Here is a 17,291-nt window from a genome sequence, read left to right on the forward strand (position 1 = left end):
ATAAACCTCTACCCAGACTCATGAAGAAAAAGAAAGGAGAGGATCCAAACCAATACAATAAGAAATGAAATCGAAGTCATAGCTGACACCACAGAAATACAAAGGATCATTAAGAGACTACTATGAGCAACTATATGGCAATGAAATGGACAATCTAGAAGAAATGGATAAATTCTTAGAAAGGTACAATCTCCCAAAACTGAACCAGGAAGAAACAGACAATATAAGTAGACCAATTACCAGTACTGAAATTGAATCAGTAATTTAAAAACTCCCAACAAACAAAAGGCCAGGACTAGATGGCTTCACAGGTGAATTCTACCAAACATTTAGAGAAGAGTTAACACCTATCCTGCTGGAACTATTCCAAAACATTGCAGAGGAAGGAACACTTCCAAACTCATTCTATGAGGCCACCATCACCCTAATACCAAAACCAGACAAAGATATCACACAAAAAATAAAATTGCAGGCCAGTATCACTGATGAACATAGATGCAAAAATACTCAAAATATTAAAAATAAAAATAAAAACTAGCAAACTGAATCCAACAATACATTAAAAGTCTCATGTACCATGATCAAGTGGGTATGCAGGAATACAAGGATTTTTCAGTATCTGCAAGTCAGTCAACGTGATACACCACATTAACAAATTGAAGAATAAAAATCATATGATTATCTCTATAGTTGCAGAAAAAGTGTCTAATAAAATTCAGCATCCATTTATGATAAAAAACTCTCCAGAAAGTGGGCATACAGGGAGCACACATAATGAAGGCCATATATATGACAAACCCACAGCTAACATACTTGACAGCAAAAAGCTGAAAGCATTCCCACTAAGATCAGGAACTAAACAAGAATGCCTACTGTTGCCACTTTTATTCAACATAGTTCTGGAAGTCCTAGCCACAGCAATCAGAGAAGAAAATTAAATAAAAGCAATCCACACTGGAAAGGAAGCAGTAAAACTGTCACTCTTTGCAGATAACATGATACTATACATAGAAAAATCCTAAAGACACCACCAGAAAACTACTAGAGCTCAGTAAAAATGAATTCAGTAGAGTTTCAGGATACAAAATTAACAGACAGAAATCTATCACATTCATATATGCTAGCAAAATATCAGAAATAAAAATATAAAAATTAATAAAAATTAAAAATTAATATACAGTATTAATAAGAGAAAATAATAAAATTAAAATCCCATTTAGCATCACATCAAAAGAATAAAATACCTAGGAATAAATGCACCTTAGAAGGCAAAATACCTGTACTCTGAAAAATAAAGATGCTGATGAAAGACACAAACAGATGGAAAGATATACTCTGTTCTTGGATTTTTTAAGTGATCATAATGCACAAGGCAATCACAGATTCAATGCAAGACATACCAAATTACCAGTGTTATTTTTTTTTTTTTACAGAACTGAAACAAAAAGTTTTAAAATTTTTATGAAAACACAAAGGAACCTGAACAGCCAAAACAATCTAAAGAAAGAAAAGAATTGGAGGAATCATGCTCTTTGACTTCAGAGTATACTTACACTGCAAAGATGCAGTAATCAAAACAGTATGGTACTGGCACAGAAACAGACAGATAGATCAATGGAAGAGAATAGAAAGCCCAGAAATAAACCAAGACTTATGGTCAATTACTCTACAGCAAAGGAAACAAAAACATACAGTGGAGAAAAGACAGTCTCTTCGTAAGTAGCTCTGGGAAAACTGGACAGCTACATGTAAAAGAATGAAATTAGGTCATTCTCTAGCACCATATAAACTGATTAAAGACCTAAAAGTAAGACCACATACTATAAAACTCCTAGAGGAAAACATTAGCAGTATACTCTGACATAAATTGCAGCAACATTTTTTTTTTTTTTTGGATCTGCTTCCTAGAGTAATAGAAACAAAAGCAAAAATAAACAAATGGGACCTAATTCAACTTAAAAGCATTTGGACAGCAAAGGAAACCATTAACAAAAAAGAACCTATGGAATGGGAAAAAATGTTTGCAAATGATGTGACCAGTGTTTTAATTTCCATAATATACAAACAGCTCATACAGCTCAGTATCCAAAACAACCCACCCAATCAAAAACTAAATAGCCTTTTCTCCAAGAAGACATCCAGTTGGCCAACAGGCACGTGAAAAGATGCTCAACATCTCTAATTATTAGAGAAATGCAAATCAAAACTAGAGTGCGGTACCATCTCACACTGGTCAGAATATTAAGCCAAAGAGAGAAGACAAATTTCATACTATGTCACTTATATGTGGAATCTAAAAAAAATATACAACTGAACTTATTTACAGAACAGGAATAGACTCACAGACATAGAAAATGTATGGTTACCAAAATGGAAATGGAAAGGGAGGGTGGTAAACTGGGAATATGGGGTTAACAAATACTACTCTATATAAAATAAATAACCAAGGACCTACGGTACAGCACAGGGAGCTATAGTCAGTATCTTATAACAACATATACTGGGAAATAATCTAAAAAAGAACATATATGTGTAACTGAATATCTTTGCTTTGCAACTGAATCATTATAAATCAACTACACTTAAATTTTAAAAAAGGAAAAAAATACCAGAACAACAAAAAAAATATTTTAAAAATATATAAAGGCTTCATTGCAAAAATACAGTTAATAGCAGATTGCACTTCTAAACCTCAGAAAGGACTTGAGAATATCTGGAGGCGCACCACAGAGGACCAAATGAACCTCCTGATGGGGAACTATGTGGAAAGATACTATTTTTCCTGAGGTTAAGGCCACTGAAAGTTCAATTCCCTATATAAATGATGCTTAGTCTGACCCATAGTTTGGCTAGTCAAGTAGCTGGTCTATTCCTTCTATATAATTAAAATTTTAGTTGTTTTAAAACACACAGAAATAGGATATATCTTTTTTGGTGGTTTCTCTTTGATGAGTTTCTAAAGCGAATATTTTGAGGTTTCTCTCTTATTGGAATGAGAGGTGGACACAAAGCAACTTGTATGGTGTTTTCCACATGTGAATTATACTTTTCTTCTGGATAGAGAAGTTGAAATTTTGCAGAAACATATTAAAGGACTGACTTTGCTTTAAAATGATGACTTCAGCTTTGTCAAAAAAGGTCACTCTCATATCAAGATGTAATTTTACTCAATGACTGTAATCTGATGTGCAAATTTATGAGCACTTTTTTGTTTTGAATTTAGAATTACAGACAAGAATCTCTGTAGAGATTTTTGTTCCCAGCTTTCCCAGTGTGTTTCAGGAGAACATCTGAAAGACCTGTGTGAAACAGTCAAGGAATCTTCTCCAACTTGGCCAGAGAGGAAGCACAGCTTGGTGGCTAGGCACTCAGACAGGGGCCGAAATACCTCACCCCAAATCCAGCTTCTCTACCTAGTAGCTGTCTAACCCTGATAAAGAAATTTAACTTCTCTACACCTCAGTTTCCTCATCCACAGAATTGTGGTAATAACACTAACTCCTTCCAGGGTCTTTGTGAAGATAAAATGAGTTAATGTATGTGAAGCACAAACAAAATACAGTTAATGTTGTATGTTAGTTATTGTATAAAATTTTAATTCTAGCTTTTTATCAAGAATATAGGACAAAATTACAAATCCATGTCAAATGTAGCTTATGTTTTCATGTTCCTGATTTTTTTCTGCTTTCTTTCTTTCTGCTTACCTATTTTAAGGAAAAGTTACAGTTGATTAAAGAAAAAAATTAGAACTTTCATCAAGTTAAAGACTACATAAATGCAAAATATTTGATATTAGCAAGTGTTTACTTGAAGCCCTCCCTTTCTTTAAGTTACAAGGAGACTTTCCTTTCATTTTGTCACTTTTTTCCTAGTAAGACAAAGCCAATGTGTTGAAGATCTGTTAGCATATGAATGATTGAGTCAAAAGCTTTTAGGAGGAGCAAGGGAAGTGTGTCATGTGCCAAGTGTGCAGCTAGGTAAGCAGTCCACAATGCTTGGGCGTCTTGATAAAGTTTTAGATGTGATATAGGGTTCATCCAGTACATCTCCAAGGGCTTTTTTGCTTGGGGAAACAAAGTAAATGTGATGAAGTAGCATTCTTGTTTATGAATTCTGTGACAATGTAATATCCACATTTCATATAACTTATTAAAAAGTCTGTTAATTTCAGTTCTATAAATCTTACTTGCTTTATTTCTTGAAAAGTTCTCCTCAGGGGAGGCTGAAGAGGACCTGGTCAGGATTCAGGCTCAAGAGGGTAGAATTTTGGATTGACTGCTAGGAAGGAGGGGGTATTCCACTGAATGTTGTTTAGATAAAGAGAGACAGAAAGATGAGTGGAGATATGAGAGTCAAGCTCAGGAAAACCAAGTACTAACAGCAGGAAATAATGAATCCATTAGGAACAAGGGTGCTTATTTCAAACTGCTTTATATAAAATTAGGATGGCCTTAGCTTAATTTTATAACAGGAAGATACATAATCATGGAGGAATGGCCAAAAATATAAAGTTGAATTGGAAATCAACTTCTCTATCACTCAAGACTTGTGTTGCTCTTTGTCCATGTTGGCCCTTTCATTCTTGAGAAGACCTCAAGAGAAGCCAGAAATCAAAGAGGCAAAGCAACTGTCATAATTAGCACTAAGAAAAGCCTAAGCACTGGGTTTTAAATATTAGGGTCTTATTCATCCATGATATCTTTGCCTCATTAACATGGATAATTGAAATTTGATTTTTCTAGTTTTTTTAAAATATAAATTATCTTTTTAAACCTCATCTACTTTCAGAAGTTAAAATTCTGTACTGAGTTTACTGCTCTCAGCATTCTGACAAGCACCAAAGTAATGACCTAAGCTGTGTATTGTTAAACGTTCAGTCAGACAGATAGATACAGATGGATGAGTATGTGTTGCACAAAGACAAGTCAGCATTATTTAATCAATGTTTGTTTGATCCCAGTAAAAAGAGTATAAATGTAAGCCGCATCCCATCTGCTTTATCATCCATGCGAAGCCAACCTCATTTTTAAAACTTGGTTTCTTATGTAATTGCCCAAGAATGACAGTGTTGGGCTGCACCCTGCAGGCCTACAAGGCCTGTACTTGCCCAGCTTCAAAACCAAAGAAACTGACCAGAGTCAGCGACACTGACATCAGTAAATTTATATAAGTGCTTCATATTTTTTTTTACGACAATTAAACAGAGCTCATCCACAAACCAATCTTGGCTAGGCCATTTGGAGGCAGAAACATGTCATATTTATAAGATGCACATAGACATTTATCTATATAGAACAGAGACCTGACAGTTTTCCTGCTACAGTTTAAATAGCCACCCCCTCCTTTTTTTTTTTTTTAACTTCACTCTCAAGGATCAATGATTAAAGTTCCTGAGAGCCTAGGTAGATCATTTCTATCCCAAAGACACAAGAAGAGAAATAGCAATTCCTTCTAGAAAGCTAACTTCCTCTTATGGTATATACAAAAACCAGTTTTAGAATGTCAACAGTCTCAACCTGGACATTTTCAGGGATTTTTTTTTCCGTTTCTAAATAGCCACTTCACTTTGAACAAAGTAACAGCAATAGACCAGTAACACATCATTCACCTACATCCACATGGCTCACTTTTAGAGGAACATCAACCAGCATTCAAGTTAACCTTCGCCTAGGCTGTTAGCTCAGCCTCCGTGGCCTTTCTTACTATAAAAAGCACGGGCCAGCCCACAGCTGCAGCCACTTCCTTTCCACCTGTAATGGCGGCCAGTATCTCCGCAACAGCCTTAGGGGTGTCTGAGAGTCCTCCATACTCTCTTGGCAGCCCCTGTTCATCTAGGACGGCCACCACAGGGCCCCCGCACTAGTGGAAGGCCACCCCAGGATTCCCCCAGCAACTTTTGGGATCAGCCCTGGAACTTTCAGGACCCACATTAGTGGACGGCCTCCACAACTTTCCACTCCCCAACCTTATTTTCGCGACCTCTCAGCGCTCACAGAACTTTCCTCAGCTTCCTGGCTGCTCCGCCAGTTGCTGGGCTGCACCCGCAGGCCCACCAGGCCTGTGCTCGCCCAGCTCTAAGACAGAAGAAAAAGCCCAGCTTCGGCGACAGAGACAATCAACTGTTTAACGGACGGGGGCACTTACACGTCTGAAGCAAGGTCCATGAGCAGCTCCCCACTGCGTGCCGACAGCGACAGCAGACAGAGGGCAGAACATGGCGGCAGGCTGCAGCCTTCAGGCTTCAGGCTTCACTACTAAGGGGCGGGGGGCGGGGGGGGAGGTGACTAGTTATAGGCGGAACTGACGTCAGGTTGGCTCGTTGGTTACCAGGGAAACCAGCAGAGGGGCACGCCCCTCACTGCCCCTTTGATAACAACAATCACCAGTTGGGACACGGCAAGTGGGTAGGAAGGTCAGTCATGTGAGTAGGTATAGGTGAAGGAGGCAGGGGATGTACAGAGAGCTAGAGCACAGCCATCTTGGTTGGCCTGCTCATACACACAGGATAATCAGTTGAGAAGAAATACTTGGACTGATCAGAGAAAGGATATTGAAACGTGTTTCATAGGTTGGGCTTCTTCATTTTGCCGCGGCCTTCTGGAGGTGAAGTGGCAGCTTGGCTTAGTAATTATCAGCTGTTCATCATCAGTGAGCTTTGAAATCACCCAAGCCTGGGCTTGAGGGTAAATGCGTGAATCTAGCTGTATGAGCAAATTACTTAACTATCAAAATGCCTGCTGCAGAGAAAGCCCTCAGTAAAATTTAGTAAATTAACCTTTCTTTACTTCAGTTTCCTTGTCAACAAAATGGAGAAAACACCACCTACCTCCTAACATTTGTGAAAATTAAACAGGATACTGGCAGCTGTCATTATAATTATTCTATTACCTACAGGTCTTCATCTCAAGGGTCACACTTTAAACCCAAACATATTAACTTATGTGACATACAACTCATGTTTCCATTACTGGTTTTTAAACTCTTCTATGTAGGTATCAAATATATCATGCAGAGGGCTGCAAATATGTGACAAGAATGGAAATAAACAGGAGTTAAAAATGCCTTTGAGTTGATACATACAATTTCATTAGTCTAAACGCATGCCATTTATACAGGTGTGAGTGATCATAATCTGAGTAACAAGGCTATCAGAGGGAGTAAGACATTCCACCACATGACTGTATATCAGTGAGCGTAGGAACTTCTTGGGATATTTTAGAGAATGATGTATAGGAAGCTTATGTACTCAGCAATGCTCATCAGTGTAGAGTGGAATATCCATGGTAGTTGTACTTTCAGGATTACATACTTAATTACTAAGCCATATGATAATGAATGTCAAAAGTATGCAACTTTTGATACACTGCACACTGCAGTTTCCATAGTCTGTTCTCTATCTCCCATGTTATATGAAGGAATTACTCCATGAATTTTGTTTATGAACTTTTCTCAGCAACATCTATTCATCACTCCAATTCATTTAAAAAACATTTGTTGAACCATTTTTTGAGCCATCTTTGTAGGTGCAAAGATGACTAAAGGTGTCTAGGTAGGACGGTGGCTAAGGACTTCAGAATTTAAGCTGAAGGTCACTCAGAGACAGTGGAAGTTCTTAAACAGGATCCTGACCTGTCCAGGACTGTGCTGTAGAATGTCTGCTTTGGTATGAAGAGTGGATTGAAGTGAGCATTCAGAGAAGGGATTCCAATCAGACTTCAGATACTGAAAGACTGGATTTCAGGAATGGTAGATTTGAGGCAGATCTGAGAATTTTTAAAGGCAGGGCTTGGTCACTGAATGAAGCGGCTTTGTGTGGGGAAGGCATAAGGTTGACTTGAGGGCTGCCACCGGGGCATCTGAATGCTTTAACTCCCTTTAGCTCATGGCAAACTTGGTGAGAAATGCATTCTGATGATGAGCTTCCCCGGAAGAGCAAACTAGAAAGACCCCTAATTACATTATTCTTTAGACTCTAAGGCATGGCTAATTATTTTGCTGAATGCTGTTCAATGACTGACTAGTTTATATATAGATTAGAAGAGGCTAAGACAAGAAAAGGGGTTTTATAATCCTTATTAAATTAGAGGCTGCAATGTATACTGTTGAGAATTTTAGAATGTTTGGAGGCCATTCCTGACTGTTAATAGGCTTGATTCTTTACACTTGTGTTTTACTATCATGCTGAACTCTATCCATTTTAACACAAAATGTGTGCATCCTTAATATTTTAACAGCTGTGGGATATATTTTACTTTCAAGTTCTACATACACATAACAGCATGGAAAGTATCCAGTATCAAAAATAATGCTAAAATTTACCTTTTAAAGAATTTCACCAGTATATAAACCTAATTTATCATTAATTATTTCTGAAAATGTATTTTGATCATTTAAAATCAAGTTTGTGTAGTGACTGAACTCATGTTTCTGAACTGAATACCATGAAATTATGTCTTTAAAAAGTGTCAGTATCGAAAGAAATATTTTGATTTCCGTAACATTGCAGGACATTTTAAAAGTTACCCCAGAGTTTTAATCAAAGTCTGAATTCAGTCTCAAAATAATGGTTCTGCCTTAACTATTAAGTAATTTGTATATTTTTTATATCTGTGAAATATTTATTTTAGATTACTGAACAACTTTGGCTGAACTAAAGCGTCAAGGCATTATAAATCAGAAAAAAAAAGATTAAAATAAAAGCAAACTTTGTAAACAACACATAATGATCAATTAAAAAGTGCTTAGATTCCATCTGCATTAGACTAGACATTAATATTCTAAGATGATTATTATTAGATTTAACTAACCTCTCTTCTTTACTGTTATTCTTAACTGTACAAATTGCCTTGTGATAGTGGGCATAGCATGTTACAGAGAAACAGACAAGATTTTAAGTTGCCATCAACATGTAAGCCTGTAGGTGAAGAGACAATATAAAAGCCCATGCCCAGTGAATCCAGTGAATGACCAGTCAACTTAAAGAGTGAGGTTAGGTCCAGATAAGAAAGAATAAGAAGAGTAATCAAGATAAAAATAATGTCCACAGAATTGGAAGGAATATTGAACCAAGATAACTTGCAAACTACAGCAGCTGAGAAGGAAATGGAAAAGTAAAAATAATAATAATAATAACAATAATAAAAACCCTGCCTTTCCACTATTAACAGAACATCTATATTGATTTTTTTTCCCATTTGAATCAATGTTGGTGACTGTTACTGTTTTTTCCTATGATTAATCATTTCATCTTATGCTGGTTATATTAGTGTTCAGCTTCACAGCTAGAATCATCTTGATGAAGTGTAGCTTCAGAATTTTCTTTTTAAATCATGTTTGTTACTGGTAATAAATGCCTATAATCTGATGTTATTCAGTACTGATTTTGTGTGTGGTGCCGTTTTTCTTTTAAAGTCTATTGACCCTGGCCAGCAGTTCACATGGGAGCATTCAAACTTGGAAGTAAACAAACCAAAGAATAGATATGCAAATGTAATCGCATATGATCATTCCCGAGTCCTCCTATCAGCAATAGAAGGTAAGAAAATGCAGATGTTATTTATACCTTTATTTTCATGGGTTTAAATATATGTGTGAATATATAGTTTTAACTAGGTGTTCAGCCATCTGTGAAAACAGTTACTTAAGGATTTATGCACTGCTTGTTCTCACTTTGTCTTTATCATACAAATACACCAGTACTCGAGCACATGATGTCCCTGATACCCTAAAACATGGGCATCCCTCATTACTTTCTTGCCTCTGCCCCAAATGAAAGATTTGATAACGTATTTGATGTTTATATAAGGGAAGCAGATTGAGGCTGCCCATTTTACTGATGGCTGCTGACAGTTATGAATAAACAGGTGATTCTCAGAAGATGCCTGTAGAATGTTAATTAAAAATGATTAAGGGCTCGTTTGTAAATAAACCTGGATAACCACTAGGGACAATCAGAAGGTTAGGAGTTGGTGATGTGGTGATTAATAAAAACCAAGCACAATGGAAATGTGTGGTTCATCTAATGTGTGGACTGCTTGGTAATCTCTCTCACAAGTGTAGTAAGGAATTTATTCCAGAAGGAATAATTTCTCCTATAAGATGAGGATTAATTCTCAAATAAACCTAACTCCTCTGATGGATGCATTAGAATATTACCCATTCATCCCTTTCCAATAATAAATCCTTCTCACATGGCATATTAAAAACACTTAAGACTCATGTTCAGCACTCAGCATTTCGGTGGTCTTTTTCGCCATGGTAGTACATTGGATTGCTGTCCTTAGAAAGTAGTTTATAATGTCACTTAAATCCTTCCCTCCATCATAACAGCTAACATGGACCACCAACGGCCACATACCACATTCATCCTCATTTGCATCCCAAAGAGCTTTGTGGCTCTTTCATACTTAAATGTTCACTGCTTACCCTCTTCCAGATGTTTTATAAAACATTAAGTAATACCAGCTTCAGACCCAGTCCTTTTTAGAACATTACAGTTGAAACATTTTTGTCTACAGTCGTTCAAGTATCTTTCCCTTTTTTCTGCTTCCAAAATCTATGATGATCACCACTTCATCTCATAACTTTGAACAAGTCCTACCTGCCTTCCTAGTGTCCAAAGTTAATTTGAAAGTGAGAATCTGCTTAAAAGCTTTCCCAGTCAGCACCAAAGGCAACAACACATTGAATTCCAGTTTCAGAGGAACAAGAACTACCTTTCAGCATTTGAGCAAGCCCATACCTCAGTCCCTTTTTCTCAAAATGGTACTACATGGCATAGATAGATTGTGTAAAATTCTCACAATGGATTGTACTTTTCATGTTGGAAAATGTTATAATCCCCTTTTGAGGCAATTAAAGATACTGGTTTTCCAGGATTAAACCTCTTTCCATACTGAAAAAAATTGATCAGGTTTATCAAAGTGTCACCAATGCAAGTTCAAGCAAGATAGTGTCAAACAGGTCACTGCTTCTTTTCAGGTCCTGTTAGAAACTCTAAATAGTATATGTGGATGATTAGCATATAGGGTTTACATTTTATCTCCCATTTTAAAATGTAAAAGTATTTCCCATTTTTAAAAGTTTTAAAAAATTAATAATAATTTCTTGTCTCAAGTCTTTTAAATCATCTCCATAGTAAATAAGAAACTAAACCAAGTCACAAATAGAGGAGAAAAATCATTTTTGCCATTAGTGAGCCAAGGTAAATTAAAGAAAGAAAATAGATGAATATCAGTTGAGAGCCCAATGGGCATGATCGTGACTGGAGAACTTGTCAGTCTGCCTTTGCTGTACTGTAGCATTGCTTCTACTCAGAATTAGGTCATTGAGTACTACCATTCCCTGTACTTTTGCCCACTTTATCATTATTTTCCTTAACCTGTTATTTTCCGCCATCTTGACAGTAAAATGTCGGACAAAGACTATTCTTCCTTGTACCTTTATAATGATACCTGGAAACTATGTACATTTCATTCCTGTGCTATTTCTACAGTATGAAAGCCAAAGCATTTGAATCAGACTAAAACCTGCTTTTTTACAGCTCTGTGCCCACAAATATACCCTAAATCTAGAGCTGACCTAGAAACCAAAAGTTTTTCAATTTTAAGTGTTATGCAAAAGGTTAGAAGCATTTAATTGAAGTTTATGGGCTATACAGAGAGCTTTAATCTAGATTACAACCGTGAACAGCACTTTATCTTAGACTAAGCCCTAGCCAGCAGATATTTAAGGGGAAAAGCAATCATGCTATATCTTAAGCACAGAAAAGATAATGCCAGCAACTGGAACCACAGAAGCACTAACTGAAGCTTTTCCTATAAAAGGAGCTTTGATAACAGAGCCAGATTTTTAAAGTATATTAAAATGTTAAGTGACTTCATGCACAACGTATAAAATTTAATGCGCTTGTTTTGGGTTCCACCTGTAGTGATAACTTACAGGACTGCGGTTGAATGTTTTATTTGGGGCTTTTTTGTTGTTGTTTTTCTCTCAGTGGTTCTGATCACATATTACTTTGCAGACTGACCTGACAACATTAAAGAAAAAACTGGGAGTTGTCACAGTGACTCGTGTTGTCTTTATCTTGGTTGTATAGAGCAAAACTTTGACCATACTTCCATGAGACATGACAAGGGGAAAACTTAAAAGAATCAGTAATTGTGTATGGGCAAGCAATGTGCTTACTGAACTCTTTGAAAACAGTGACACTTATGATGTGTTTCCAAATTATAATTATTTTATATATGCTGAGAAAAATTCAGAATAAATTCACGAGAGTCCTAATTACAAAATACTCATAATTTTTGAAATAGAGGGTAAGCAGTTTAAAAACACAATTGAAGTTTTAATCAATCCACTTACTTTTGGGGTCCCCTCCATGTTTAAGCAGTTCTTAAGAGAAAATAGTAATTCCTGAAAAAGAAAGGTGATAGAATTCATTTCAATTATTTAGGATAAATAGTGTCAAATAAAGACTAAATGGAATGTAATATTGATATGTGCACAAAAATAATAGATAGTTATATGCTTCATATTATAAAATCCAAAGTTATCCAGAAAGTATAGTTTTACTAAAATAGGAAAAGATAAATGGACAAGCCAAAAGACAAAGAACAAGGAAATCTGGGCGTGGGTCATAGCTCTGTCACTATTTATGTAACCTTGACTTCTCTATCAATTTTCCCAGTGCTAATGTCTTTTACTTTTGACTCCTCCAAGAGTTAGCTCAATGTAGTTTGCATATCAATTATCTTATTTACTGTACCCACAGTTTGATGGAGTATAAGTATGTTATGATATAGATAGGTATCCATGTTTGGAGACGAGAATTCTGAAGCTCACACAGAATCAGCCCTGAGTCTCACAGTGTAAGAGGTGTAAAATTACTATAGCTCGAGTTAGAATTGAGCTCTTCTGATTCCACCATCCAGGCTTCTGTGAGCCCACATCACGCACATCGCTTTCCTAGTGATACAGGATATCACAGTAACCAAGTAACTTAGCATAGAGCCGAACACCCAGCCTTATCTTTTTGCCTAAAAATTCCATTTTATCATTTGGTATTAACCTATGGGTAACACAAACTTCAAATTTAGTATTTTGTTTCCTTTTTCTATGGCCTAACTATTCTGAGGCAGTGACACAAAATGGGGAATTATCAGTTATCCCAATGAATCAGAGTCCTACAATTGTAGAAGCTTACATCTATCCCTGAGAGGTGATCTACTTAGCTCAAAAACCTTTTTATGTATCTTCAACTTCATATAAACTCAGGAATATCAATTAGTGGCAGATTATTTATTGTCTTGTCATTTGTAATGATCAAAATTTCAATCTAATTATTACAGTCCTGGATAAAAAAGGTTTTATATTTTTTTCCCTAAAATATAATTAGTCTTCCCTTCTGCCAATATTATGTTTCTATTAGTAGGATTATAATTAACATTTCACTTTAAAAGCCATGTTGATGTGGAATTTTTTTGAAATCACTGGTCAGGCCTACATATAAAGCAAAATTTAAAACCTCTCTTTTAAATTCAACAACAAAGGCAAGATATTATGATAGACATGACTATCTTGGTGTTTACTGTGTGTTGGGCATCATGTCATAGATTTGATATACAGTGTATGAAATCATGTACAGATTTTTTATAGTGTTCAGAACTACCTCAAAAGCTAGTTGTTGTCCAGTTTTATAGATGAGGAAACTGTTAAACTTTTAAAAGTGAAGTAATTTGTTTATAATCATTAGCTAGTAACTGGCAGGGCCAAAAATTCTAATATATGAGTTAGTTGGACTCAAGACAGCTGTTCTCTCCATTAGGTCACTTGGGACTTTTTAGCCACCTTTGAATCATAATGGCCATGCCTAAACATGTCGCAACTAATTCAAAAGCAGTGCCTTTTTGGCTGGGAAAACTGTCTAGGAATTTTGAAATATACATTTTGAAACACTTATGATAGATATCTTAGAGCCAGAGGACTTCAATTGTGTTCTTAGACTTCAGTCAAAGTGAATTTTTCCAAAGAATAAGTGACATATAAATGGCTTTCAGGTGGATTTCCCTGTTTGTTAACTATTACTTTTTGAGGTGTTTTAGGAAGAGGATGAAAACAAGAAGACAGAAGACTAGAAACTAAATCCCAGTTTAAGCAGCTATGTGACCTTGGGCATGTCACTTAACCCTGTGGGGGAGCTGGATCCTTTTGAGAATCTGGTGAACATTTTAAACCCAATTTGCAAACAAAAGGCACCTACACAGTTTATTTGTATACTAATTTCAGAAAATTCTTGGATATACAATCTCTTTGCAAGTCCATTCTTCAGGGACCCTGACTTAGTGCCTTTTGTTCTAGTCTTCCTAAAATAAGAATGTGTAAGACCCTTCCTTCTCTTTCTAAAATTCCAAAGGTTGATTCTAAATCCAGAGATCATAGATAAATATTAAATCTTACACGTTAAGAGATTAGCTCTTTCAAGGGGGAAAAACACATTTAATCCAGAGGGTTAACCCAGATAGAATTGTTCATTAGTATGTCTCTCTCCTACCAAGCCAGGTTTAAAAGGTTTTATCTGAGAGAGTTAGAAATGACAAAGAGTAAAGAACTTCATGCCATATGCATCTTTTAACACTAGTGCTTGTTAATCTGAAAAAAGAAGCTTCATAAAATATGGGTTTATTTTCTTCCAGTTTGGGAGGAATATATTTAGTTTTAAAACAAAAATACGTTTATTCTTCATCTTTTTAATGGGTACCTTCCTACAAGGGCCTATATGTTTTCAAGAATTTCTTTCCTATTAAAAGCATCATAGGCTCTTCTTGCTTCCAAAGAGCTTGTTTGGACCAGTTACTGTGCCTCAGTTTCCTCACCCGTGTAAGAGAATTAAGAATACTACCTATCTTCTAGAATTAGTAATAGGACTTAATGAATTAATGCATGTAAAACCTTTAAACAAGTGCTTGTCACAAAGAAAATGCCTAATAAATATTGGGACCTATGAAAGTTATTATTGCTATGATGAATTTTATTACTCCTGTCAATAGGTCCTTTTATACACAGATGGAATTTCTTTTGTATATGATCCGTGGAAAAATTAATAATATCCAAATGAGAAAGCTGCATAGATTTGGAATGCTCTTTGAAGCAAAAGAAAATATTGGTGCTTGATAAATGAAAACCAGACCTATAAATAGCATTACAAATTTCAACAGGGGGAAGTATGTGTTCTTTTAAATGGAAATCCAAAATATGTCATCTGCTATTTGATTTACATAATAGGAGCAATTAAAAAAAAAATCCAGCTGTAAATAATATAGGTGACGTTACAACAACTTATTTTTGAGATGGGCAATTTAGCACCTTTAAAATGAGAAGCCAGCTCACAGGGAATCGCCGCCCTCTAAGATTAATCTAAACTTAAAAAGCAGAGAAGAAACCACTGATACTCCTTTGTAATGTTGATTCCCATTTGCCACCACACTTGTGCTCTACGTTTAAGCCGTGTCTTAGCTGCTTCTGTATAGTGTTCAAAGGTAAATCTCTACCGATTTGTTTAAAACAGCTGTCAGCATATGGTTACATATTCTCCAGTTTCACATTGAACCCATGCTGAGTTATCTTTTTTTTTTTCAGGCCATAACTAGTAACCTGATGTATTTTCTCTAAGTAAAAACAAACCAAAACAAGCACAGGAATATCAATGAATACAATCTATCCAACATTTTCTAATAAATGTTTAATTATATTGTAGTGAATATAAATGTTCCATATGAAGCACTAACATTAAAGAATTAAAATTATTTTCATTAGTAAAGAGTTCCTTTCATAGCTGCCATGTGCTGTTTCCCATGTCAACTCAATAAATCTGATTTCTTTTCTTCCCTCTTAGTTCATTCTCTTTCTCTCTGCTCTCTCCCCTCCACCCCTGGACACTAATGACTAATTTGTGGGCACCTAGTGTTTGTTTTATTTTGCTCTTGAAATTCTGTTTAAACTACTGAAGAGGGTTTGTTACAATACATGCCTCATCTTAAAAAAAAAAAAAAAACTTATCTGCATCTCATCCCATTATTGCTCAAGTTCATTTTTCTAACATTGTTTTTGATCATCAGTGGTTGATTTAGCTCGGTTTCTTTAAAATTTTCAGTCTTTAAGTTTTCAAGTTAACTATTTACAAGCATGACAAAGTTTAATCCTTTTATTGCACAGTGATTCTTTTTTTAATAAATAAAGGCATTTCTCTTTTTGAGGAACAGTGCACAGTCTAATTTTTATAGCTTACTTTGTCTTAAATAGAAAGCTAGGTGGAATTTTAACTTTGAAATCTTGGAACAATTTCACAAGGTGCTTGCAGCCTTCATAAAGTCTAATTACAGCTGTTTAAATAGCATCTTTCTCCTGCACGGAGCCACGAAAGTGGCGTGGGGATCTGTTACTCCCTGGCGCCTACCTCAGCCTGCACTTGTGTTGTCTCCTACCTACAACAGACAAAGCATTTTTAAGGGATCTGGTTGTGTTGTGGGGTTTTTTTTTTTTTTTTTTTTCCTTTACTCTTGTTCCTAGGAAGCTAATCAAAGAGTAAAACAGAAGGCTCTGTGGATTTATTTTTATCTCCATTCAGTTATTGGGATTTCCTTCTCATTTTTATTGTACATCTATGCAGCTTGAGCTAATGAATCTACACTTCATTACTCTGAAGCTATAGAGAAACCTAAGTCATCAATGGGATGGCTCTGTTTTTAGAATATAGGCACATGTTGTACATGGCTGGGGAGTTTAATTATTTTTGTCTTTCCACTAATTTTTTTTTTTTTTTTAATATGGGAACTAGAAAGAGGCCTTCCAGATTTGGAATTATTTTCTGTCACTAAAGTAATTAGGAGTGAGTAGGCTTATTTCATTTCTGTTTATTACATCAATCAAAAGAATAACTAATATCCACTGGTATTTCCGAAGTTTAAATTCATTGACTCATTTGATTCTCACAGGGTGTTGGGTAAGAATGCCTTGAAATTGCTGCTCATACATTAGGATAGACATGAGGAGACAGGGGCTCTGAGAGTTTCCTGCAGATAGAGCTCTTGTCATATTCTGCTTTTGACCACTTCACTGCTGCAATTCTTATTAATGTAATCAATTAATTAATCAGTTCTTATTAATGTAAACTAAGCAGACCAACCCTCTCTGATGTGGCTGAACAGGTACACTGCATGGCCCCGACTCTGCTTTATTTCAAGGCAAAGTGCCCCCTAACTAGAAACAAGTCCCCTCTATCACAAGTGCTGATA

General features: G+C 35.8%; 1 protein-coding gene across 6 annotated transcripts in view; it reads left to right on the top strand.

Moving 5' to 3' along the window:
* Positions 1-17,291, top strand: part of PTPRD (protein tyrosine phosphatase receptor type D) — a 1,875,912-nt gene that overhangs the window by 1,792,405 nt on the left and 66,216 nt on the right. For all 6 annotated transcript variants that reach the window (XM_032477692.1, XM_032477694.1, XM_032477695.1 and 3 more), the window contains one exon: positions 9,412-9,535. In XM_032477692.1, the coding sequence (XP_032333583.1) occupies positions 9,412-9,535 (124 nt within the window). The remainder of the gene's footprint in view (positions 1-9,411; positions 9,536-17,291) is intronic.

Source organism: Camelus ferus, chromosome 4, assembly GCF_009834535.1.
Source record: "Camelus ferus isolate YT-003-E chromosome 4, BCGSAC_Cfer_1.0, whole genome shotgun sequence".
Lineage (NCBI taxonomy): Eukaryota > Metazoa > Chordata > Mammalia > Artiodactyla > Camelidae > Camelus > Camelus ferus.